This window comes from Pimephales promelas, chromosome 15 (genome assembly GCF_988280905.1).
Source record: "Pimephales promelas chromosome 15, fPimPro1.hap1.1, whole genome shotgun sequence".
Taxonomy (NCBI): Eukaryota; Metazoa; Chordata; class Actinopteri; order Cypriniformes; family Leuciscidae; genus Pimephales; species Pimephales promelas.
Window position 1 is genome coordinate 28,588,527 of NC_142783.1, and position 26,013 is coordinate 28,614,539.

The window sequence follows — 26,013 nt, forward strand, 5'->3', positions numbered from 1 at the left end:
TAAATATGCAATCGGTGGGCTAATAGCTGTTGCTAAAACCTGCCTCAGCCCTCATTATCCAGTGGGAGCCCATTGGGAGCCTCTGTGGTGCAAGGTACAGGGGAATATGTTTTGCATTTGCCCCTGCTGAATTCAGCTCCCCCTTAACAAATTCCTTTTGATCTGGTACCCAAGTCATAGGAAGAGAAGATGTAATTTCAAGAAACTGTGCCAGTTACGGTGAAACACTGCAAGACTTGCACTTTTAATGTATAAAAATAAGTTGGGTATACAGTTACCCACAAGGCGGTTATATTATAACCTTATTTTATTACGCGTCTGCCTGGAATGCTTAATTCTGATTGGTCGGTCGCAATATTCTGCAGTCAAATATATTTTGTATCATGACTGTTAAACTGTATAATTGACACAGAAACGAAAGAAATATGCTTTTGGGGATCAGATGGTGTAGTTACTACTTCTACAAGCAGGGGCTAACTAGACCATGATGCTGCTAACTTAGGCCCTGTTTACACGAGAAAGCTTGCGGTTGAAAATGTAAAAATATTCAATCGGATGTGCCTTTCGTTTACACGGCGACGGCGTTTTTGGGGCTTAAAAACCGCTGCGTTCCCGTGTAAAGGGTAAAAAACTGGTAAAAACACAAAAGTCTGCTTGACAGTGAAGGTTGTACGCAGGCGCACGGACTCGATGTTGTTGTGTGGCAGTGCTCCACATTGCTACCTAGGCGTCTGGAGTGCATACTACATTGAATTTCACACACTTTTGCGTCACCATAGGCACGCGGATTTCCCACCCAAAACGCTTGTCTAAATAAAAAGTGATAACGCAACACCACTTTTGCGTTTTCTCTTCAGAATCATTTCCGTGTAAACATAGCCTTAGGCAAACCTTGACACACGTCGGGTTAGGACTGGTAAAGCATTGAACATATAATACTGATCAGGGCGAAATGTTATAAAATGATGCTCCAAAAATTTCCTTCTAAACCATTAAAAATTAACATTTGTTAAAGACTACCGAAATCTGAGGTGTGTGAAGTATATCAACTCCGACTGGCCAAAATCTGCAGACTGGCTCTGACTTTTAGTGATTAGCATTCAATTCGTCCAGACTGTAAATCGGGGTATAAATGTGTCCAAACTTCATGTAGTGCATTCCATTCACAGTAATTACAAATGGCAGTGTGTAAGAAACAAGATTATGAACCATAAACCATAGAAGTTGCAACAGACTGTCCCCAAGCACTCACCAATTCAAATATTGGCCATGTGTTTCAAAGACCCATCACTTCGCAATCTCACCCAATCATCATTTAAAGAAGGTGGACCAACCAGTGATTGAAAACCAACTGTCCAACGAATAATTAGATGCCATTTTGCAATGCAAATTCCATTTATTATGTTTTTACAGCATGACATACGAGCTGGACCCAAAATGACATGTTTGGAGATTGTTGTCACTTTTGCATTTTTTTATGAAAATTAGGGGAAGCTGGGGTTCTAGTACAGTAAAGCAATTGCCAATTTTATTAATAGAGACATTTCAGCATGCCATATAACTTGTATGATTTATTTGATTGAAATAGCCTACTTCTGAAAAATGAATGTGATGTAATTTGCAATTACAGGAAAAAATGTGTTTTTTGAAAACTTGCAACAATATTTATATTAATAGTTATGTCGACATACAGTATAGTCCTACTAATCATTTTATTCTAAATAAAATTCTGATGTAAAATCAACAAAGGCATAAAAGTAATAAACCTGTAAACTGGTTACTCAAATAGAGTGATATTATTGGACATTATAATTTGTTGGGAATGTAAATAAAACAGGGGTAGACTTGTACCTTGGCGCTCGTCTCAGCTGACAGTAGATCAGCGTGCCCTTGGTTTCCAGTGAGTAATGCTCATCAAAATGGTTGTATTCCTCCATAAACCTTAAGTCTCATACACAATGAGAAACGTCGAGGTATAGGTTGAGAGACCATTTCTCTTGACATTCACAATGGCAGGCTCATCAGTCATGCTGTCAGAGGCTAGTTTGGAATTTATGAGGAATAACGATGGGTTGAAAATAGACGAAAGCCTTGCTTGTACTTCTGTATGGAGTGTTGTATGCTTTGCTTGACCCGGTCTGAAACCCTATTTCTTTCCTCCACTGACCCCCTTGGGCTGATTTTTCATTCAGAGTGATTCCAGAGTTTGGTGTCATATTAAAGTTATGGGTTTGTACGTGCCAGTAGGGTCTGGCAGTTGTCGTCCAGAAAAGGTTGAGACATTTCACAGGGTGATTTAGAAAACATTTTTACTTAAAGCTGCACACAGACATAAAGGCCTGGATTCACAAACAAGGCTTAGATTAAGCCAGGATTAGGCCTTTGATCAATTAGTCGATTTTATAAAGTGCACTCGAGAACAACATCACTGGTGTGCATCTTGAGACAAAACAATTTCCGTGACATGTTTTAAGTTGCTTTCAGTTAATATAGCATTGCATTGACAAACATGTACATTTAATTTAGAGATCAATATCTTTTCTGAGACTGCCTTGAGAATTTCAAGCCTCTTTGCCAGTGGTTCTAAATCATGAGCCCTAAAGGTGACTTAATGAATTAAAATGAGCTAAAATTCAAGATATTCATTTTAAGATATCATTTTAATTCATCTCCTCAACAAACCGAGTTTCCACCGTCTTGAAAACGTGCATTTGTGAGGTAGCCTGATTTTAAAAGCTTGATTTCTAGACATGAAAAGTTCACGTATAAGCTCTAAAATTTTAATATAAGTCCTTATCCTTAATCCTAATCCAGTAAATTACAAACAGCTGAAAAAGTCATTGGTCATTTGAATCTTGTTGTGGACAATGGGATCTTGAGACATTTGATTTGATTTGATCATTTGAGACATTTGAAAAAACAGTCCAGGTGACAACATCAATTCCATTTTGTTCTATTGCAAGTTCACAAGTGATGAGAATCGCAAACTGATTTAAGATTCAAGAAAGAGTCAATGTTCATTTAAAAGCTAGTTTTTTCTTTAAAAGCCATGAAAGATTCTCACTTTGTAAGAATCTGTATGCCACTTTAAATCAAAACTTGTAACTCAATTTCTCCAACATCTATGTTTTACATAAAGAAATTGGTTGTTTTCGGGTCTGGTCCCCTGTGTTGGGTTGTTGTGGGAAGGAAAAGGGAGACCAAAATTCCAAATGTGTCTTTCAAGACTTAGCTGAAGGGCAAACATTGTACTCCCCATCCAATTGCCATAGTTTACTAGACTTTATTGCAGAGAGCTGGAGATTTACTTTCACCGTTTTTTTTTTCGTTTTTTTTTCTAACAACGAAATAGTGAACATTTGAGTCAAACTAAGATTGATGGACCAGTGCCACAGACATGATGGAGGACTTGTCATATGTTCCAATAAGATCTCACTGTGCAAATGCCCCTCCAGAAGCTCTGCCATTTGCTTCTGCGGTAGTTGTTTTTCTCCTGTTGTTTTCTCCAGAGTTCAGGGACACTACATTGTCTGGCCGCAAACAAACCTTAATGTAGACAGAGCCAAGTCGGCAAATCTCGGTGAGTACACACAGCCAGACCCCCCTCGCCTTTTCAGCTGGAAGTACACAGGAGAGCGAGGCATTTTTCAATGCATTTAGATGAGACCTTTAACAAAGGTCTCTAATGCAGATATCAATGATCCCTGAGAGAGGCTATTGGAGTGAAATTGGCTGACGGGGATGTCACTGCTTGCATGAAAAATGATGGATCCAATTTGTCCGCTTCTCTGCTCCATTCCCGCAGCCTCGGTGCAAGGCTATATGAAGAGTCTTTAGAGGAGGAAGAGAACCAATAACAGGGCCTGTAGAGTTGCCTAACAAGTTAACTACTTGAATTGCCACTTTACCTCCAATTTTATCAGGCTGTCAGTGGGACCGAAGCAAAATATGATGAGTCAATGATCGCATCCATGGAAATAATAACAGCATTTGGTTTCAGCCAGGCGACAGAGGGAGTGTTTCCGTCAGCGCAAACAAATCATTTCTGATAATTCTGCTAGAAAGAAACTCTCAGTGCCCTAAAACTCTATCCCTTGAACTCCCAGAACAGGTCCGGAAGGGTTTCACCACTGACGGGGTTATTTTAATGGAGCGACTCCGGGAAGCCCAGTGATAGAGTGCTCAGCATTGTGCCCTTGGGGGGAAAGGTAAATTTGTGAAGTTAATCACTTAATGAGGCTAATTAAACATGGAGAGCTCAGGTGTAATGAGTGCCACCTCTGTGCCTTCAGCAAATGAGTCTGATTTCTCTCTCTGGGCAAGAGGACGACAGCGGGGTCTTCTCTTTTATTTACCCCACAACCAAGAATGACCCACTTAGGTCATTCAAATAAAGATCCCAAACACCAACTGTGTTCTGGGCAAGTATGGGTCTCCAGGCTACAAAATCAGTCATAAAACAGCAACATGTGGTTATCATCACACAAACCCTCACAGATTTTGAAACTGTGAGGAACTATGCTAGCGCTAGGCTAATGCTTAAATCTAAGCAAAAACAAACCTTTTCCAGTTTTCACAGCAAAGTGATCTTGTAGAAAACACCTAAGTCATATTGCTTAACCCTGATATGTACAATTTATGCAGCCTATATACGTAATCGATCAGTCAAATTTGATGTGATTCCGAACAAAGATTTTACCTCAGACTTGTAGGCTAAAGTAGGCTAACAGCATTTAAATGCTTTTTTCCCCCTTATATTCCTTACAAAAAATGATAGGCCATGTTAGGCCAAAAGCGATGCTAGTATGGTAATGTCAGGGAACTTTCATATACCATGGTAATGAATGTTTAGCTACCATAGTAGAAGAAAAAAAAAAACATATAACGGTAATCGCAATATTTACAGCTTTATAAATTGAAATGAAATTGTTTTAAAAAAGAGTGTTGAAGTATGTTCCCAAGACAATGTTATGTTTAATTAAACAATTCTGTGAAAAAAAAAAAATCTGAATTGCGAAATGTAAATTTGCAGTTGTGGGTGAAAAAAAAAAAGTTATTTGTGAGATAAAAAGCTTTTTAATTGTTTTATTCGGTGGCGGAAACAAGTTTAGTTTCTTGCCATTTCTTTGTAATTATTTGTGCAATTTCTGAGTGAAAATTAGATAAATGCTACTTATAATTTAGGCTATTGATAATGGTACTCTTTATTTTATCATAGACTATTATTTATATTACTGACCAATGATTCTGATTTCAATCAAGTACATTTTCATAAAGAGGCAGATAAAGCTGACGCAAATGATAAAACAACCCGTGCCCTCAATCACCCCATAATGCATTGCAAATTAAAGGTTTGTCATCAGACAATAATACACCTCTTCATAATATGGCAGGTGACCGTGTATTGTAAGGCTGTGACTAAAATATCTCTTTGATTTACACTTATTCCATTATTAGCCTGTCTTTGAAGTGACCCGAGAGCACTCGCTAACTCCTCATTACGCAGACAGAAATTAAACTATAGTGGTAGAGGACTTTGATGTTTCCAGACACCCGTGAACCTGGGAGCACAACATTGTATTCTCTTGCATCAGATACAGTGTCCGTCCCTTGGGGCGGTACATTCATTAAACGTGATGGGAACAGATAAAAGACAATGTCCTTCCCCTTGTCAAGATTAGGTTGAGGCATTGGGTGATGTTGCAGTGTGACTGATATTAGGATTTTACAGACTAAAACATAACCTGAGTAGATTTACATATGCATACATAAAATTCATAGAGCAATTATTGACAACGCTGCTGTCTGGTGAGATTTATGAGATTGCGATTCGCTTAAATCTGACAGATCTTGGAAACAGGGCAGTATGCATGGCAGGGAAATGATGGCCTTCATAAAACATTATATTACTGCAATGAAATGGCATTAATCTTTCATAACATGGGTCATCGTTGTATGCTAAACAGATTTCACTCTGGCAGGACGTTCAGAGGAAGGGCAGGACATGGGCATGTAGAGACATCAGTGCCTGTAGGCTAAATGCACAAAAGGTGAAGCGGGTTCTTTTTCGATGTTAAATATGCAGACATAACTATGAGTCCGAAAATTCAAGAAATTTTACCAAACCAATGTAAAGCAAAGAGTCTGAGAATTGGATCCCTTTGGAGTGATTATTTTACATGACAGTCCTTGTGATGTTGAACAGTTCTTCAAATCTGTAATCAGCTAAATTTTTGCATTTTAAATTTATACAAGCACTGCACTGTATTCCACATTTGTATTGATCACCATAATTTATGCCAAAAGACATGTTCCTGAATCAAAATATTTTGTCCGAAAATTTAGTCCTAACCGTAACCTACCCCTACCCAGTATCCATAAGTTATCCCTAAAATCAGATGGAAATGATGAAAAAAACTGATAGAAGCATCCAACCCCGGTTGTAAGCCTAATCTTGACATGAACTGTACACTTGTCCCTCAAATCTGATGTTGATCCAGGAACACACTGTATACTTGATGAAATCCCATTCACCCATTTGCAATAACACTCAAAGATTAATTAAATGTAAAAGTCAGCTTTGAACATTCAAATTAGTATGCATTAAAATGACCTCTCCTATAGGAAAACTTTTGAAAGTAGTCCAGAGGGTTAGACTCCGAAGCATGTTTTTGTTCAGGATTCACCCTTTGACATTAAGCATGTGAAGCAGCGAGGCCATCCATGCAGCTAAGCAGTAAAGCTCAAACGCAAATGGCACAACACTTTGCTCCAGTGCTGCCTCATCAGTTCTGACACCCTGCTGGAGTGGTAATCTGTGAGCCATATGCATAGCAAAGCATCATGGCCATCTGCCCTGGGAACACACGCATCCATCTTCCTGCATGAGGGACACAGGTTTGTATACATGTAGGTCCTGAGGATATCAGGAGGGTGAGAGAGACAAAACAGGAGTGAGTGTGAATACCACTGGCTCCCTCTACTGTGGTAAATACTGTTCACTTATAACAATCAATACTCAAAGCTGGGAATTAAAGGCGTCAGTTCAAATTTAAATTCTGCCATTATTTAGTCACTCATGTCGGTCCCAAACCTGTATGATATTTCAGTCTTCTGTGAAGCACAAAATTAGAATATAGATGCAGGTCTTTACTAGCCTGACTTTGTCATACTCATACTCTAGTCAGAATGTGAGTTTGATACTGCTCCATAGGGCTTTGATTATGAGGCGTGTCTTTGACGTTTTAGGGCACCCTTTAACGTCAGTTAGATGACGCTATCTGACCCTAACCCTACCCCAGACCTAAACCTACCCACGTCATATAACTGACGCTAAAGGTAAAGCATCAGTTAGATGACGCCCTAGGATAGTGTCATCTAACTGACGTTAAAGGATACCCTAAAACCTCAGATGTTGACGTATGGTCCAAAGCGTCAGTTAGATGACGTCTTGGGGTGAGAATGTGTTGGAGCAATGCAGTAAGGGACGTATCTTGAGCTACGCTAAGCATAGTGACAGAACTCAACTGCACGCACGCTGGAAGTCGTAAAATAATGAGTGTTGCTTCTTTTACTTGGTCCTCCATGAGTGCGACCAAAGGAGAAACCACAATGACCACAGGGTTTTCATTGCATCCCATCTTCTTAGCGACCATAGGAGCCAGCTGATGAATGAAACTTTTGCCGAATCCCGTAGGAAGGACGGAAAACACATCCTAACGATAAACAAATGCCTTGATTGCTGTTCTCTGTTCGTCTTTTAAAATTAGTGCGCTGTTGATTTCTTTCACAAATCGGTATCTATACATCTCAATTCTCCAGCTGCAGTCACCTTTGAAAGGTGGGAAACCAGTTCAACCTAAGCGCTCTTTGATAACGTGATGATTACGTAACTGCAGATCATCAGTCAATCATTGTATAAAGCCCGCCCTGACAATTTGATTGGCCCAACGATTTCTAAACCAATCATAATTACTCCACAATGGTTCGAGTCCAAACCATAGACTATAAAAAACATAGACTTCGCCCCGATATGGTGCTGACATCTTGGAACTTGAGTCTGCGCAATTGTGTTTTCGGGACCAGACATGCACAGTCGTGAGCAGGAAGTAAAGCCGTGAAATCAAGGCCCCGCCCTCACTCTCGCTGAATTAATCACAAGCACATGCCCCAAACTTTTCTTAAGTGGCCTCTGTCTCCAATGGTGTCTGCTGATTGCAATACCTCGTTAAAATAAGGTAAATACAACTACTGTTTGTTGGTGCTTGGAGTCTGTCAAAGCTGTCAATCATGATGTCACAGCACCATTTGTATAGCATCAACAAACTAACTAAAAACAAACTTATTCAAAAAAAAAAACCTCTAAAAAATTACATCAACATGATAGAAACTGCAATAAATAACAGAAACTATCTTTGGAAAAAGGATATGTGAAGTGCAATTTAATTGTTTTCTTGGTCTCACGTCCCGTTGAATAACATGGGGAGGCGGGGATTATGACCTATACTAGGACCGGCCTCTGGGGGGCGATTGAGACGTTTTGGCTTCACTTTTGAGAGCTTGTGCGGCACGCTTGGTCCAGACCGAACTTCCCGACCAAAAAATGTTGTGGGCAGGGTTCGGGCTGGCACCCAGGCTAGGTTTTTACCATATACGGTTCAAATGACAAATAAGTACCAAAACGTCACAATAACAGTGGTCCATACAACTTGAGCTCTTAATTTCAAGTCTTCTAATGGTTGAATAAACCATTAAGTCTAATTTTGTGAATCACTCAAAAGAGTGACTCTCAACAGTCTCAAAATAATTACTTGTTTATTGATCCAGCAGTTAAGTTGAAATTTAGTGACTCGATTCTTAATGATACTAAGCACCAGTCACAGTACAAGTTGATGGTGAATAAACAATCGGAGCAGGGAATTGTTTTTAGAGTTAGTATTTCTTTAATGAGGACAAGAATCCATCTCAAAACATTCCCATTCCCCTTATTATCCCATCATTTCTCAAAAAAAAAAAAAATATTGAAAACAGCATTAATTCCTCAAATTAAGACCAGCAATATTATTGATTTGACTGTACTGAGACAAATGGAATAAGAACTAAACTGAGCTGGACAATGGCATGCCAGTTTCCTACAGAATTGAACTCTGTTTGCATCATTATTTTCCTGTTTATCCATTTTAAGCTGCTTTAACAGGGTAAATAAATATAAGTGACTTGACCTGAGTATAATAGTTCATGTTTCATTAATATAATATAAATAAATGTAAAGCATGTGCACAGGTCCATACCTAATGCCTACTTGAGAATGATGCAATAAACCTTACCAGACCAAGCTAAGAATGATATCACCACAGGCCAATCTGTTCTCTTTTATTTTTAGAATATTTCCTCAGAGCATCTAATCAGTGCGCAAGGCCCAGCAACACCAACGTCTCCCTGCCTAGAATCTTATCATACACTAGGGGCTTTTATCCCTTCCTCCAGTCATTAACAAGGAATAAGCGAATAGCAGTCTAGGAAAAAAACAAAAAACAAAGCCATCCATGATGTCAGTGCTAAAAAGGGGTTTCAGGGAGACCTGTACGTTTCCTACAGTTCCGAGATTCATGGTATTTCAATTAAGAAAGCACTTTTTTAACCAAAGGAACAGAGTGCTTTCAGTTCAGCTGTGATCAATTTGAGGACTTACATAACTCTAAAATGTCTGCATATAGTTTCAAAGACTCTACTTAAAGATGAACTGAACTGAAATTTGAGAAAAGGTGATATAAAAGATGTATTTTATTTATTCTCATTGGTACAATTTTTAAAATGGCAGAATTTGTTAAAAGGGATAAAATGGTACATTAAAAGTGTTGTTTTTGTTACACGGGCGCCGCCATGTTGGATTTCAACGTTCGACTACGTCACTGGCATGGTAAGCCACTCCGTTGCCTACCCGCACCAGCAGAACAGCCGTAGCTTGTAAACAGTCTGAGGCTAGCTGACATGGCTGAGGAAACAGATTTTGTAGCGACACACTATTTAGAGATGTGTACTTTCGTCAATGAGTACATGAAACGTCTGACAATGCATGAAATGTTTTATTTACACAAGTTACAAGTTCAATGCATCACGTTAACGTTACTCGAATCCTTGATATTCGGGTGAGGGGGAAAAGATCCCTGATGTATAGTTTACTGTAAAGGATGGGATTTTCTCCTTCCTAAATGCACCCTCGCCCATAGAGTGAACTGCCAGTACGCGGTTAATCTAAACAATCTGAGAAAAGTGTAACAAGTTAGCCCAGCCGTCACCTATTCGTAAAATACCCTGTTACTTATGGGGCGCTCGCGTCTCAGCTCGGACATCCATTAGAGACAGCATAGCCTCCTTCAACACGTTTCTCTCACCGAACAGCATCCGAAATGAACGGTGCATGGTGATGCATTTTTCGCCGATCAATAAATGTCCATGTTGACCTCTCTGCAACAGATCGTCTCCGTGCAGTGTCTATGCTCCACAGCGCTCGCGCCCACAGTCACTTTCCCCCAAACGATCCTGTACTGCAAGCGAAGCCTGAAACTGATCGTCCTCCATGTGGTGGTAGTCAGACACTACCGGCCTGTCCCTCACGGGCTCAAATGCGTAATCCATGCCGTTAAAAGTGCTCATTTTCGTCTGTGTATACAGGACCTACAGCTGTTGTCTATGGCGCTCCGCGGGTCCTACCATGCCAGTGACGTCATCGGAACTGCCAGCGCAAACAAGCGCAATTTTGCGTTGCTTAAAAAAGCTATATTAATATATATTTTAAAAAAATGTTTAGTGTAATTTACTTTTAATTGTCATAAACAACACGTTTTCAACGTCGAAATTTTTCAGTTCAGTTCATCTTTAAGGTGAGCGAACCCAAACTGGGGTTTGATACTTTTGGTTAGGCCTTTAATTAACTGAAAGTGAAGCTGTAAAGTAGGTTTAAGATGACAGCTACACAATGCTCTGAGACAGGTTGCCTGAACTCCTGCTAATAAGTGGAAAATATATCCCAAAGGTGTGTGACATGATCCTGTACCATCTGGCAGTCATCATAATAAAACTTTTAGGCAAACTTGACATGATGACTCTTTTTTTTAATGAACCAAGTTAGAACTTTGCACAACATCAGGAATTTATTATTTCATAACTGACAACATTTTTAGTCAAATATTAACGCTACATTTGATACGTTTTGCTTCGAGATGATAGTTATGACACCTGCTAAAATGTCAAACCTTTGTCTGATTATAAATATAGTGATTATTTCTAAGGTGGACACCCAACTTGATTTATTTACCATCTGAATCTAACCACATCATGTCAACAAATCGAAAAGTCAGCCAGCTATTTCTTATTATTGTGCTTTTAGCGCCAAATAACATACTTTTACATATTCTGATGTTATTTAAAAACTGTTGCTTTAATTACCTTGAACAAAACTGAAACTGGGGGCATAGCCTAATGATTAGAGAGTCAGAATAGTAACCCGAAGGTTGTGGTTTCGATTCTCAATACCGGCAGGAAATGACTGAGGGCACCTAACCCCCAATCGCTCCCCCGGATGCTGCAGTGAATGGCTGCCAACAGCTCTGAGTGTGCGTGTCCATGATTTTCAGAGTGTGTGTGCGCAGAGTGTGCGCGAGAGTTAGTGTACAGTGCTCATAATGCGAATTTCATCATCAGAAGAGTATGCGAGTACTGTATTTTTGTAACCGTGGCTACTTTGTACATTTTTTGCAGTGATTAGCTTATTCACAAGGTGGCAACCGGGCCCTGGGGGCGTCAATTCACAAGGTAGTCAAAGAAAAGAAAATTTTGGTCTTAGTTGAGCTGATGATCAAACTACTAAAAGCAGTAATTTGATGCAAAAGCAATATTTCTTGACCAAAAAACCCAAGGCATATCAAGTTAAATTAAATATGTCTGTGTGCATCATGATATCATGCTCAATAACCATTGATCTTAGAGCAGACGGCATGTCAGACTATGCGACAAAAAATAAAGTATGTTGTCCTTGCAATGCCAATGCAGAGCTTGTATGATGTCATAGTCCACTCTGACAATGATGTGTCAGTACTTTTTATCAATCACAGAGTAAGTTATATCCATATACCATTTCACAAATGAACAAGGCAAATTAAACCTCAGCTTCTGGCCCATTAACACAGGGGTGAACCCAAGGATTTAGGAAGGATGTGTGTCCCTACACTTCATCAAAGTGCTTTTAATAAGAGCATTCCGTTGAAGGCCAAGCATTGTCCTTCTAAAAGCGTCACATTTACATACTACAATTACGAAGCCGATAGCCGAGACAGCCTGAGAAATTATTTTGCATTCCCCATTGTTGCGATGACGTTAAACAATGATATAAACCATGACCTGCAGGTCAATCATTAGTCCCTGTTCTATACTTGTCTGATGCTTTGCGAGCCGCATGTTTAATTTGTTGATTCATGGCATTGTGGTCCATTCAAGGGATTAAAACCTCAAGCAAGAACCCTCTTATTAAAATACCGGTTTCATATAACCTCCCAACCTCCAAAAAAGTTAATGCGATTAAAAACTAAAATAATTGATCAAAAGTGCCACGATGGTTTCCGCTCAAGACCTTTCCTTTTAACTATTAATTCTTGCAATTAGGCAACTTATGAGTGTGAGGGCCCATGCAATATTCATAGTGATGCATAATTATGTATTTCATTCCAGAAGTTATATATCCACAGTGGGCTTGTCAAGATAAAGACATTTTTATGTCTTTAAAAACACTTTTATTTGCTTTATAAAACTGTTTCATCTCCAACAGGGTCTTGGTGGACAAAACAACTGCAGGGGTTCTTAGTGACCTCCCATATAATAATTCTTTCAAGCACAAGACACATGAACACTGGTAAAGTATTCAACACAACAGGCAATCCCAGTATCAAAGTGCAGAAAATGCATCAAAGGCTTACCTTAATAAATATATATATATATATATATACATATATATATATATATATATATATATATATACATATATATATATATATATATAAACCACCGAGCCTGTCAACAAGAGGACAGATAGAGCCTCAGAATGAGGCTGTAGAACGCATTGTGTGATAAATTATATATTATGTTCATGCCAGTATTGGAAGATTATTGAAGGTCTCGATTGTGCCAGAAGCAAATATGGAGCCCAACTACAGTACAACAGAGTTGCTGAAGAAATTTGGCTTTCATCTGGAGATATGCTTCAAAGCTTGCTTCGAACAGAGCAAACTGGCAATCAAACTAATGTGTAACCAGGCAGTTCACAAAGCCCATCATCACAACAGCAGCTGGGATCATACAGAGCCAGTGCCGTCTCCTCAAATCACGCATTCAAGGTCTTTGGAACATGTTATTTTTTCCATGTTGAAAGCTATGGGGAGATGCTTTGAGAATCTTTAATGTCTTGCAAGTGGCATGTGAAAGAACATCCTCTTACTTAAACTTAAATGCATTACTTTACAAGTTAAAAAGTAATCTGATAATGTAGCTTAACTTGTAATGCATTGCCCGCGACTTAACTCTTTGTTAATGCTTTATGTATTATAAAAACAAGTAAAAAAAAAAACACTATACACTATAAACATAACTTCTAAATGTTCAACGACTTTAGATTCAGTACATATCTGTTATTTAAAGGCCATTATGTTCACAGTTCAAAGTCACTTTTTTCTTTTCTGAACAAATGCAAAAATGTGAAAATTAAGTTCTGAGTGACATTATGTTGTATTATTAAAAATCTAGAAACTTTTTAAATGAAAAATAAAAATAAAAAAATACGAGGTTAAATCGTTCAAAAATAATTTGTGGTTAATTGTTTGATAGGACATGGAAAGTGACAGCACGACATATGATACACCTCTACACATTACATGATTGCCCATATATTACATGATTGGTGTTCATTATTCCTGTTACATGAAAGAAGAAGCAAAATGGTGTGGAACACATTGCAGATCAGGTAATACTACACTGAATGAGCACTAGGCCCTGGCCCCAATCAAAATCTAAAGAAAACATGGATGTACTTTTACATCTGTGAAGAGTTTCCTGTTTCCAATGGCCACTGAAGGGCTGCCATCCATTTTGAAGTCTGGCATGGATTAGACATTTTGATATTACACAGGCGGGTTTCTTAGAATAGAAAAGCAGATTTTATTTTAGCTTGAGGGGAAAACTATTCTAAAAGCTTTTTAAGTCTTTGTAAATAAAGTTCTAAAACCATTATTTGTTAATCTGAAAAGATTTTATGTTAAAATTAATTTTCTTTTTTCTTTTTTTTTTTTTTTTGGTCCCAGACCTCATTCATAATCATTATATGGATTATATGGGTATATATACTGGCCAGAATATTCACGCAACAATTTCCCTTTAGTGTACCTCTGAGAATAAAGGTTTGAGACAGCATGAGAGTGAGTACATTTGTATGTCAGGGGTAACTATTCCTTTAAAAAGAGTATACACTACAGAGAAGATACTAGGATTCACAGATGTTAAATGTCATGGTGGGCAAAAAACAAAATATCTCGCCTCTATAGTGTCATTCAGATGTTTCAGCTACCATAGCTGAAAACATCTAAATGACTTTATATCTCCAAGTTATTGCATGAGAGATAAAGCTATTAAAGGAATGGAGAACAAATGGCAGTTAAAGGCTAAATTTACATAGAGTGGAAAGGAAGCATGCTGAGATGGTGTTTGGTGTCCATCACATGCTGGATAATAGTGTTCTTATGGCTTCAACCTATAGATTTCTGGAATGGACTATATGAACTGGATAAGGTCTAATGGGCTTGTAAGTGTCTGCACTTGCATCCCAGCGTATGTAATCTCAGCATCGTTGAAAACATCTACTTATTTGAGGTACTGCTTGTCACTTTCTTGTATGGAAATACGCATATTCACAGGGATACAGTGTAAAGGCAGCTATAAATTATTAAATAGATTCAAAGAAGACCAGATCAATCAAAATTCAGTATGCAGAAGTTGTGAAAATGGAAACCAACCAATCATTTTAGTATCATTGAGGTACTATTATAGTTTTGTATTAATAGTTTAAATTAGTTTTTATTATTTAACATGTATTCAGTTTCAAATAACAACATTTTTCAAACGGTTTTAGTTTTAGTTACCCATCAAAGTTACATGTTCAGTATTCATTGAATATCAATGTGAATATTCATAAATAATCTCAATGGGAGATTAAATGTTAAAAATTTAAATCTTGAATCTTCTGAAAACGACTAAAATATACAATAAAAAAAATCTAAATATAATATAATAAAACAGAAAGTACAGGTTTTATGTGTAATTACTTATTTTGAATGAAGTAACATGGTGCAGCAGTGGAAAGGTGGATTTAATAGGAAGGCATTTCTTGTCGTCTTACGGCATCAGTAGCTAAATGTTGTCTAAAATATTATTTAGTGATCAAGACCTTGGTGATATATGTGGAATGTTAGTTAGTAATGTGCTGCATATTAGTGGTCTCTTTATAAGTGTATCATGTACACAACACTTGCATCCAAGGAATTTTGGCTGTGGTTTTACCAGGCATTTAGGAACTTACCCTTTAAAAACTAAGACATGTGCGATCATATTCCACACTTCTTTGAGGACATCTCCCCCCCCCTTGGTATCGTGAAAACATAAATCAGAATCTTATCCTTTGATCTAATTACATTTCAATGCAGTACGATCCTCATTTAGTGAAGATGTCAAGTTACACCATAAAATGATATATTAAAGTCAAGCTAAAGCGGCTTTTGAAGTGAAAGGAAAGAAATATGGATTTTACTCATGCGCTACCACATGAGTACTATGTGAATGATAACCAGCTCATTTAAGATGTTTAAAAAAGTCATTTTTTGAGTTTCTTCTATTTGGATTGCATTTTATGAATGTATTAAAGGGATACTCCACTTTTTTTGGATATACAGTAGGCTCATTTTACAACTCCCTCAGAGTTAAACCAACCCGATCACACTAAATGCGTCTTTATAGCACGCATGTGTATTATCGTGTAATTTATAGCTAAAGTGAGTTTTTACATTCATATGGTACGAATTGGTTGGTTAGGGTAGGTTTAGTAGTAGGGTGGGGTGGGGTGCGTGTGTATTATACGTTTGGGTAGAATTAGTGGTGGGGTGCGTGTGTATTACACGCAAATGATCTGCGTGTCAATTGCACGCGAAAAACTGCGTCTCATATGCACGTAAAAACTCATTTTCGCGTACAAATTACAATACACAATGCGTGTTATAGACACGCATTTACGTGAGAACAGGCGATTTTCTGATATTTAGAAGAATATCAGTAACCAGTCAGTTTCTGCTCCCATTGACTTTCTTAGTATCTTACTATGGAAGTCAATGGGACCAGAAACTGCCTGGTTACTGATATTCGAAAAACCATTCAGCCGATTTAAGGGAGTTGTAAAATGAGCCTATTTCCAAAAAAAGAAAGAAAAGAAAAAGTGGAGTATCCCTTTAAATGAGGATGTTAAATACTTGTAACTAAAGAGAAATGACTCGTTTAGATCATTTTCACAGCTATTGAAATTCACTTTGTGCATTTAGTTGGCATGTTAAAGGGATAATTCCCCTGTAAATGTAAACTTTATTTTATAAATATTTTATAAACTTTATAAATACATTATTTACTCAACCTCATGTTGTTCCAAACCTATATGAACGTCCTTTTTCTGTGAAACACAAAAGGTGAAGTTTTGATGAATGGTCTGCTGATTTATTTATTTATTTTCAAAATGCATGGGGACCAATATTATAAAGCTATAGAACGGATAAAACAACACAGTACAAGTAAAAAGTGGTGCATAGCTTGTGTGAGATAAAAAAAAATGAAATTTAGATCACTAAACATTCAGCTTGACAGCTATGGTCACCATTCCCTTTCATTGTATGGAAAAGAGCAGCTTGAACATTCTTCTAAACATCTCCTTTTAGGTTCCAGAAAGAAACTAATAGAGGTTTCAAAAGACATGAGGATAAATACATAGGGAAATAATAATGAGGAAAAAAAATGTGTCTTGAAACAGGGATTCAAGATAGAGAGGCGGTGTTTTCTTAAGTGGTCCAACGGCTCACTGGACAAAACCTGTGCATCTTCATCTGATTAATGACTATCCTCTGTCTAATAAACAGTAATTGAATGGTCTACTGCAGAGGGCCTGAAAGCCTGGGAGAGCTGATCGCAGCCCGTTCTATCGTCTGGGGGTTGATTATAGTTGACCTTGTGTGAAGCGCACTTTGAAACAGTGAGCCTAGGCTGGGAAACAGTAGCCAGAGAGCAAAGCAGAAGATAAATGAACAGATATTGTATTGACACGGAAAAAGGAGATCAATAACCTGATCAATATCTATTTGATTTTTATCAGAAAACTCTGTGGAGGAGGAAGACGATTGATCAAACGTGCCAGGGCACATCGGCATATCTAACAATATTAATTAAGAAAAACTGCTTAGGTGACTGATTGCTAAATCAGTCAATATTGTTAAAATCAAAACAAACGATTGCTGCATTCAGATGTGTAGCCTTATTCTTTCTCATGATGGATTTACTGTAAGCTTTGTACTATAGTAGTTGCCTTAACATGCTGAATGAACCCATAAGCATAGTTACGGTATGATAATAAAAGTTAATAGAGGGTATAATAATTACTCTTTAATATTATGTTGTAAATTATTGCCGTTGAATCGAGTCAGAGTTCTTTATCGTTATTTGATCAAATTAAAATATGAAAATAAAAGCTAATTCAAAAAATTTATAAATAATATAACAGTATAATACAAAATATAATAACACTGTTGATATCCAAGTTTTCACGTTAATTATAAGCAAAATTAAAATTATTATATTTTAAACAGCAACCATATGTAAAATAAAATTGGACAAACAAAACTTACTTCAGCAGATTTATTTGTAAGTGAACTATATAGTAAAAATTTACTATAAACTAGGGCTGTGCAAAAATTAATTGCGATTAATCGCATCCAAATTAAAAGTCTGTGTTTACATAATATATTTGTGTGTGCTGTATATAATTATTTTGTATATATAAATACCTATGCATGCATGTATATATTAAGAATTATTTGCACTTAAATTCTGTATATATATATATATATATATAAATACATAATCTATATTATATAAATATTTTATATATGAATAACACATTTTCTTAAATATATACATGCATGTGTGTTTAATATACAAAATAATTATATACAGCACACACAAATATATTATGTAAACACAGACTTTTATTTTGGATGGCGATTAATCGCAATTAATTTTTGCACAGCCCTACAATAAACAATATCTTGATGTCTTCCTGACAGCATAGCTTTTCTTTTATCTATGGGCTGGGGTTCAGTGTGTGTTAATGCAAATCAAAAATGGCATCATTTCTGTTCAGAAGGCTGTTCTGACTAAAACACTATCATATAATTGAATCTGTTCATCAATAAAAAGGCGCAACTTTAGTAACAGTAGCAGAGGTTGGGATATAATTCAAAGGCCCGTCAACGATGAGGTAATATTTATTTTGACGCATGACTCATATGTAGTGAATGAAATGTTTTAAGAAGCTTTCAAATATGTCATGCTTTTAAGAAGCCTTCTTATTTTACATGCTTTTAAACATCAGAGGGTCTAAAGGACATGGGCACTTTCTCAGCAAAGCAGCACTTTTACATTGCGATTGCTTACTTAGCTCAGGTTCCAGCACACCAAGAGACTTGTAATGCTTTGTTCTCATGTGAACACAATGCAGCTCCCATTGTAAAATATATCAACTGGATGACAGCGGATTAATACCGTCACCTCGATATGCTGCAGCTCAGCAGCCTCATAATAACTCATTATCACAAAATATCTATGCCATAATATACACGTTACTGTCAGATTTTTATGAAATAGATCTCTCCGAGGGTCATAATCAAGCGTTATGATGCAGGATAATAAACACGGCCGGACAGGAAAAGAAGAGCGTGTCGCAGCTATGTGTGCAATGGGAATACAAGCCTTCAGCGTGCGAATATTTATTGGACATTGTTGAGTGCTGGGGAACATGGTTAATGGTTAACATTACGCAGTCCTTCCGAGCAAGAGCAAGATTAGCACTTACATGTCTTTAGTGCCGGCACTGTGAACGGTCATAAAACGGACCCCTCATCTGCTCTTGTAAATCAAATCATTTTTGAGCGGTGATGATGGTTCTGCCAATTAACTGAGACTGGACTGGTGAGAATTACCACTCACTAATACACATGGCCCATTCCTGAGATCTATAGCCTTTCCTCGATTTGGCAATCTCCATACAGGACTAAATGTGATAAGAAATGAATTATTCTATTGATGAGGTCCTTAACAAGGTAATAACCGCACTCCCCAGTCAATAATTATTTCGATAAGAATATCTCTATTATGAAAATGCAGACTACAGCAGAAAGTCACAGCACCAAAACAATACCCTGTGGTGTAATTGCCTTTGTCTGAAATTATAGTTTTCATTAAATGGAATGCTGCATGTTATTGATTGTTTAAATAAGACTCGATATCTTCCTGTTTCAAAGCACTGTGAAATTGCATGGCATTGTAATATTCCAAAGCATTGTTGTGTCTGTTCATCAATGTTATGAGATTCGCACTATAACGAGTCAAGGACTATTGGCCACAGTAAATGCTGTATCTAAATGGACTAATTTGATGGGGTTAGAACACAGACAAAAAAAAAAAAAGAAGAAGCAAATCACTGCCTCTCTCCTCCTGACCACATCTACTGTGTGAAAAGATCGGAGAGTGGAATAAGGTAAGACTTATACTGTGTTCCATTCATAGTCGATGTGGGCTATTTCAACTAAGGCAATAACCCAGCTAACAGGGAATGGTCTCAGAACATTGGCAATTGTCCTGGCAAGATTTTTCTCAAAATTATGAACAAACATTCTTCCAGAAACGTTAATAGAACATTCGTTAAATGTTAACCGGTCTTTAATAATGTTCCACCAGTCATGAGCTCCATACCTTTGGTTCTGGTTGATCTAATGACTCGTCCCTGCACTCTCCATGGTTGTTGAGTTGGAGGTCTCCTGCTGACTCCTTCATACTTAAGACATGGTCTGAGATCTGTTGATGGGCATTGAGGTTAGGTTTACTAAATTACCTTCTTAGAGACTGGTCAAAGCACAATAAAGAAGACTAAAAGTAAGAATAGACATTCAGATCCTACATGTATGCTGAGAAGGCATTACTAGGGTGCAAAATAAATTGTCTTTGACCTTATTGGTTTTGGAAGGGTATGACCTTGGTGTAGCTGTTGAATTTGGATGGGTTGGGAAGTTTTTGGCAGGACTCTCACCACCACTTTCTTTTACTTTCATCTGTGGGAGAGGAAAGAATTCAGATTTTTTATTGCTGCATCCTAATTTTGGTACTCAATATGTGAAGAGTTCAGATGCAAAAGCCTCTAAATGCCATTTGAAATTTTCTTCTTTAATGATGATTTTTATCAAACTTGTATATTTAAGTTCAGTAATTTCACTTAAATAACAATTAATAGGTAATTATCATTGCCATTTAAGTGAAATTACTGAACTTAAATATACAAGCTTGATAAAAATGATCATTCTAGAAGAAAATTTCAAATGGCATTTAGAGGCTTTTGCATCTGAACTCTTCATGTACAGTATATTGTATATTGGTTATCATCTTCACCTGTTCTATGGGAAGATCCACCTTCATATTTTCATCTTCAAGGACTTCAGATGCTATTACTGCCTCCATCATTTTGTTGGTGGCTCTGAAGACACTTTTTTCTGGAGAGGGTGATAAATCCTGATTACATGCTGATGTTAGATGCATCCATCAGTATAAACAACAAATGCAACATATGCAATATATATATATATATATATATATATATATATATATTCAGTTTGAATAAAACAAAGATTATTGGAGTACATTTTACAAGGAAATACTATATGAGTCTTTATCTTTATAATAATTTCATGTTTAATTTAATTTTAGTTTTAGTTACTTGCTGTTTCTTAAAAGAAAATAGCTGTCTGAATGAAAATTGTTCAAAATCCAGAAGATAAGAGACAGCAGCAAAAAGCAGGATTGGTCCATTAGAAAGAACCTTGAGACACTATTTCCACAACTGAGTTTCACTGTTCGCAGTGCACATAAGAAAATGACATTGTAAATGGTCAGGCTCTGTTGGGGCTAACTACAAATCAATTAATGCTTGTTACAAAACAATCAATATCTTCTCTCAAAAAGCAGAAGATTAACACAGACAAAGAAAAAAAAATCTGTCTACAGATGGACCGTCTTGTTTTCGGCAGACAAGACATAGAGGGGTTCAAGTGTTAAACACTCTTCAGCATTACCCAAAACACTTCGCATCAAATCAAGTTCGTCTGAGCTCAGCACTTCACAAAGCATTTAATGGGCTTTCTCGATCCTGAGATGCAAACTGCATTGGTTGGTGCATTTGACATTCAAAGGTAAGACAATCTTGGCTAATGATAGGCTGACAGCAGATGCACTCCACCAGTAGGTGATGGGAATGGCATTCGCAGTCATGGCATGTTTGATTACCCCTCTGCAGCGATTGATAAAAGGAGCTTTCTTGTTTTATTTATTTATTCGTTTCTGCCATTAGGAATGGCATTATGTGGATCTTCTGCCCCAAGGGACATGATCAAGTGTCCAGAGTAGGTATGAGCCTTCATCGAGGGGCTTTTATAAGTATGGCTGCAGACAAACCGTCCGAGGCTAATGTGAGATCTGCATGAGTGAGGGAAACTCAACTCCATCACAAGGACTGCTGGCTCGGCTCTTATGAGTAAAGTGATGGCAGCTCCGGAGCGCCTGCAATTATTCACTGAATGACCTCATGGCATGTAAAAGACACGATGCACTTGCTCATTCAAAGTCTTGATCATTTTATGCAGTTTACAAAAGTGTCATGCTCATTCACATGCACCCCCTCATATTTGTGAGCCAAATCGATTTTGAATAGAACAAAAAAAGTATAAACAAAAAATAAGAAAAAATCCATATACTTTAAATAAATACCTTTTGGTTTTTTTTAAAAAAAATACAGTAAAAAATAACATGAATACATTTAAAATAAGTGTTTTCCACTTCACAGTCACCTAAAGGATTATTAGGAACACCTGTTCAATTTCTCATTAATGCAATTATCTAATCAACCAATCACATGGCAGTTGCTTCAATGCATTTAGGGGTGTGGTTCTGGTCAAGACAATCTCCTGAACTCCAAACTGAATGTCAGAATGGGAAAGAAATGTGATTTAACAATCTGCTTAGTTACTGGGATTTTCACACACAACCATTTCTAGGGTTTACAAAGAATGGTGTGAAAAGGGAAAAACATCCAGTATGCGGCAGTCCTGTGGGCGAAAATGCCTTGTTGATGCTAGAGGTCAGAGGAGAATGGGCCGACTGACTCAAGCTGATAGAAGAGCAACTTTGACTGAAATAACCACTCGTTACAACCGAGGTATGCAGCAAAGCATTTGTGAATCCACAACAAGCACAACCTTGAGGCGGATGGGCTACAACAGCAGAAGACCCCACCGGGTACCACTCATCTCCACTACAAATAGGAAAAAGAGGCTACAATTTGCAAGAGCTCACCAAAATTGGACAGTTGAAGACTGGAAAAATGTTGCCTGGTCTGATGAGTCTCGATTTCTGTTGAGACATTCAGATAGTAGAGTCAGAATTTGGCATAAACAGAATGAGAACATGGATCCATCATGCCTTGTTCTCACTGTGCAGGCTGGTGGTGGTGGTGTAATGGTGTGGGGGATGTTTTCTTGGCACACTTTAGGCCCCTCAGTGCCAGTTGGGCATCGTTTAAATGCCACGGCCTACCTGAAAATTGTTTCTGACGATGCCCATCCCTTTATAGCCACAATGTACCCATCCATTGATGGCAACTTCCAGCAGGACAATACACCAGGTCACAAAGCTCGAATCATTTCAAATTGGTTTCTTGAACATGACAATGAGTTCACTGTACTAAAATGGCCCCCACAGTCACCAGATCTCAACCCAATAGAGCATCTTTGGGATGTGGTGGAACGGGAGCTTCGTGCCCTGGATGTGCATCCCACAAATCTCCATCAACTGCAACATGCTATCCTATCAATATGGGCCAACATTTCTAAAGAATGCTTTCAGCACCTTGTTGAATCAATGCCACATATAATTAAGGCAGTTCTAAAGGCAAAAGGGGGTCAAACACAGTATTACTATGGTGTTTCTAATAATCCTTTAGGTGAGTTTATATGTAATTTATTTTAAAAATATGAATTACTTGTTTAAACATATTGTATATTTTATTATGCTACACACTATCACTATTAAAATAAAGGTATCCAAAAAAAAAAACACTAGTTACGATATACAGTACGCCTCTATATGCAACAGAGTGAGAGAGACTTGGTGAATGAAAGCAAAAGAACAGAAACCAATATAGAGAAAAATTCTGAGAGAATGAGAGAGAGATTTCTCATGAATAACTTATGAACATTTTGATTACCTTTCAGAAAAAAAAAATGGAAACATTTTGTTTTCCCAGCCAGAGCTAACAAGGCACTTGCATACATTTGAAACAAAATGGCCTGATTGAATTGATCTATGATTTAAAGCCCTTTGCAGCATTTGAATCCATGATGAGCTTTAATATTCCTCTCACAGGATGGCATTCTATCCAAGAATGAGAGCGTATTTCCCTAATGTAGGTGGGCTTTAGAGAACAGCCTGTCAATTCAAAGCAATTTGTGGCACACACACGCCTGCGCTCGCTGTATTGCGCCGCACACATGCAAGAGTACAAGATCCCTCTTTTTTGCCACTCTCTCTCATTCCCTTAATCATAAATGCATCACAATCACACAGCAGAGATGGTAAAGAGAAAGATGGAGAGAAGGGAGGAGAAAATAACACTTCTACAAAAACAACAGCCACAGTGCCTATCAGCAATTATGTAAAACGCCTGTATCTGGCGAAGGAAGAGCAAGGAAATGGAACTCCAGGGAGACCGAAGGAAGCGGCTTGCCACACTCACCCGGAATAGCGAAAAGATCTGGGATTTTCGAGCCCTGCCCGGGCAGTTTGGCGTAAAAGACGTCGCAGACAGCGAAGTCCACTCCTGGTTTTGCGAACTAAGGGTAGAAAGCAATCTTCCTTCAGACCATACTTTGATTTGATCTGATGCTTAAAGTGTCTACAACCCGCTGATAACAAGAAACAACTGTGTTTCGAGCACAGCTTGTTCTTCCTCTTTTACTCTCTTTTTCACATTTTCCATTGACCTCAATTTTTCATGAGCTGATATGCTTTGTAGCTCCCCAGCGACCGGCACGGTATTGAATTCATCTGGTTCCAATACATCCCATGCACAACCTATCAATCACCAGAGAGCACAGCAAACTAATCATTTATTGATGAAACAGGGCAGCCATGAATTTCTAACTGCAATAGTCTTATTTATCAAGCCAGATCAAACAATGATGATCCAAACAAGCTTTAAAAAAGAGACTTGTGGGGGAATAACTTATTCTTCAGCAGACAGCAGACAGTTATTGATGATGAAAAAAGAAGACTGGGACACTGGAGACAGAGAGAGACAGAACAGTGGGAAGAGGAGTTTAGAGTGATGCTTTGACAGCAGGATGCATGTCTGAATTAATACTCCCACAAAAGGTAATTTTCTTCCAGCAGGCAGTGCATACCGGATCTACCGTTGGGAGCAAGGTGAGCCATTTCTGGCACAGTGAGGGAAAGAGAAGGCTTAATACATTTTCTCCTGCTCTTGCCACTGTTAGTTGGCTCCATAGAGAGGCAGCATGGGGGTACTTCACTGATCTCCGTCTTCCACTGCTACACACTTCGGGCAATGGTGTTTGCAAGCCCACTAACATGGGGCCTGGGGAATAGCTGGATATTTGTTCTACTCATTTGCTTTTTTAAAGCAAACTCTGCCTGACATCCTTTTGAATTTGAACAGCTGTTGGTGGGCAAAGTAGAAATAAAACAACAGCACTGCCAAAAGTTCTGCTGCAATTCAGTAAGTCAGAATTCAAGTTCATCAAGAAAACTTCACAATCGGAATTCACAACCTGAAAACTTTTGGGGTTTGAGGTTGTTGTGAAAAATAAGATATAATACTATATTACTGAAGGTAAGTGAGTTTTTGAAGAGGTCAATTTTCAATCAATCCCAGCTTCAGACAGCCTCCCAACGGACCGTCTGATTCATGTTGAACAAAACTGCCAACACCACTCAAAAAGCGGCAGTTCCAATCTGATTGGCTGGATACGCAATTTCACTATTCCGTTGAGATTCACTAGTCCGCCAGGAAACAAAGACATGTTTAGAAGGTGCTGGGTTAATACAATGAGTGCTTTCGCAGAAGAAATTACTGGATTTGCCTGGATGTGATGCCAGGTTTATGCCATCCAATCTTTGGAAAATATACTCAAGAGTTTTGTTTGAATGACTCAAGATACATCTCACAAGCAGAACTGTACATTGAGCCTTGTATTTATTTTTAATGGACACAAGTTTCAAAGTCCAAATACATATCTGGTATCTTTGAAGTTTTTTTGTACAACAGTTTGCAGGCTTACAGTGCGATATAATTTATTTTGAATGAATGAGTTTCTATCTATTATTGTGCCATCTATGGTCTCTATTTCAGATAAAACCACATCTAAAAAGCATGAAAAAAAAACAACATGTTGGTCTGACTGACTCTTCGCATTTAAGGACGCGAATTCACACAGAACGCGTTTTTGCTTTGAAAAACTTGAGACGAGGGCAGTGGAATGGGGAAAAAGGTCTCTAGACGCGTTTTTGAAAAGTTGAACTGATTTGAACTTGAGCACTGCATTT

At 37.8% G+C, this 26,013-nt stretch overlaps 1 protein-coding gene across 1 annotated transcript in view; it reads right to left on the reverse strand.

Annotated features, from left to right (window-relative positions):
• dcdc2c (doublecortin domain containing 2C) overlaps nt 1–26,013 on the reverse strand; it is a 98,021-nt gene that overhangs the window by 62,280 nt on the left and 9,728 nt on the right. The window contains 4 exon segments of the mRNA XM_089119962.1: nt 20,101–20,202; nt 20,355–20,456; nt 20,761–20,891; nt 24,185–24,281. Of these exon segments, the coding sequence (XP_088976088.1) occupies nt 20,101–20,202; nt 20,355–20,456; nt 20,761–20,891; nt 24,185–24,281 (432 nt within the window).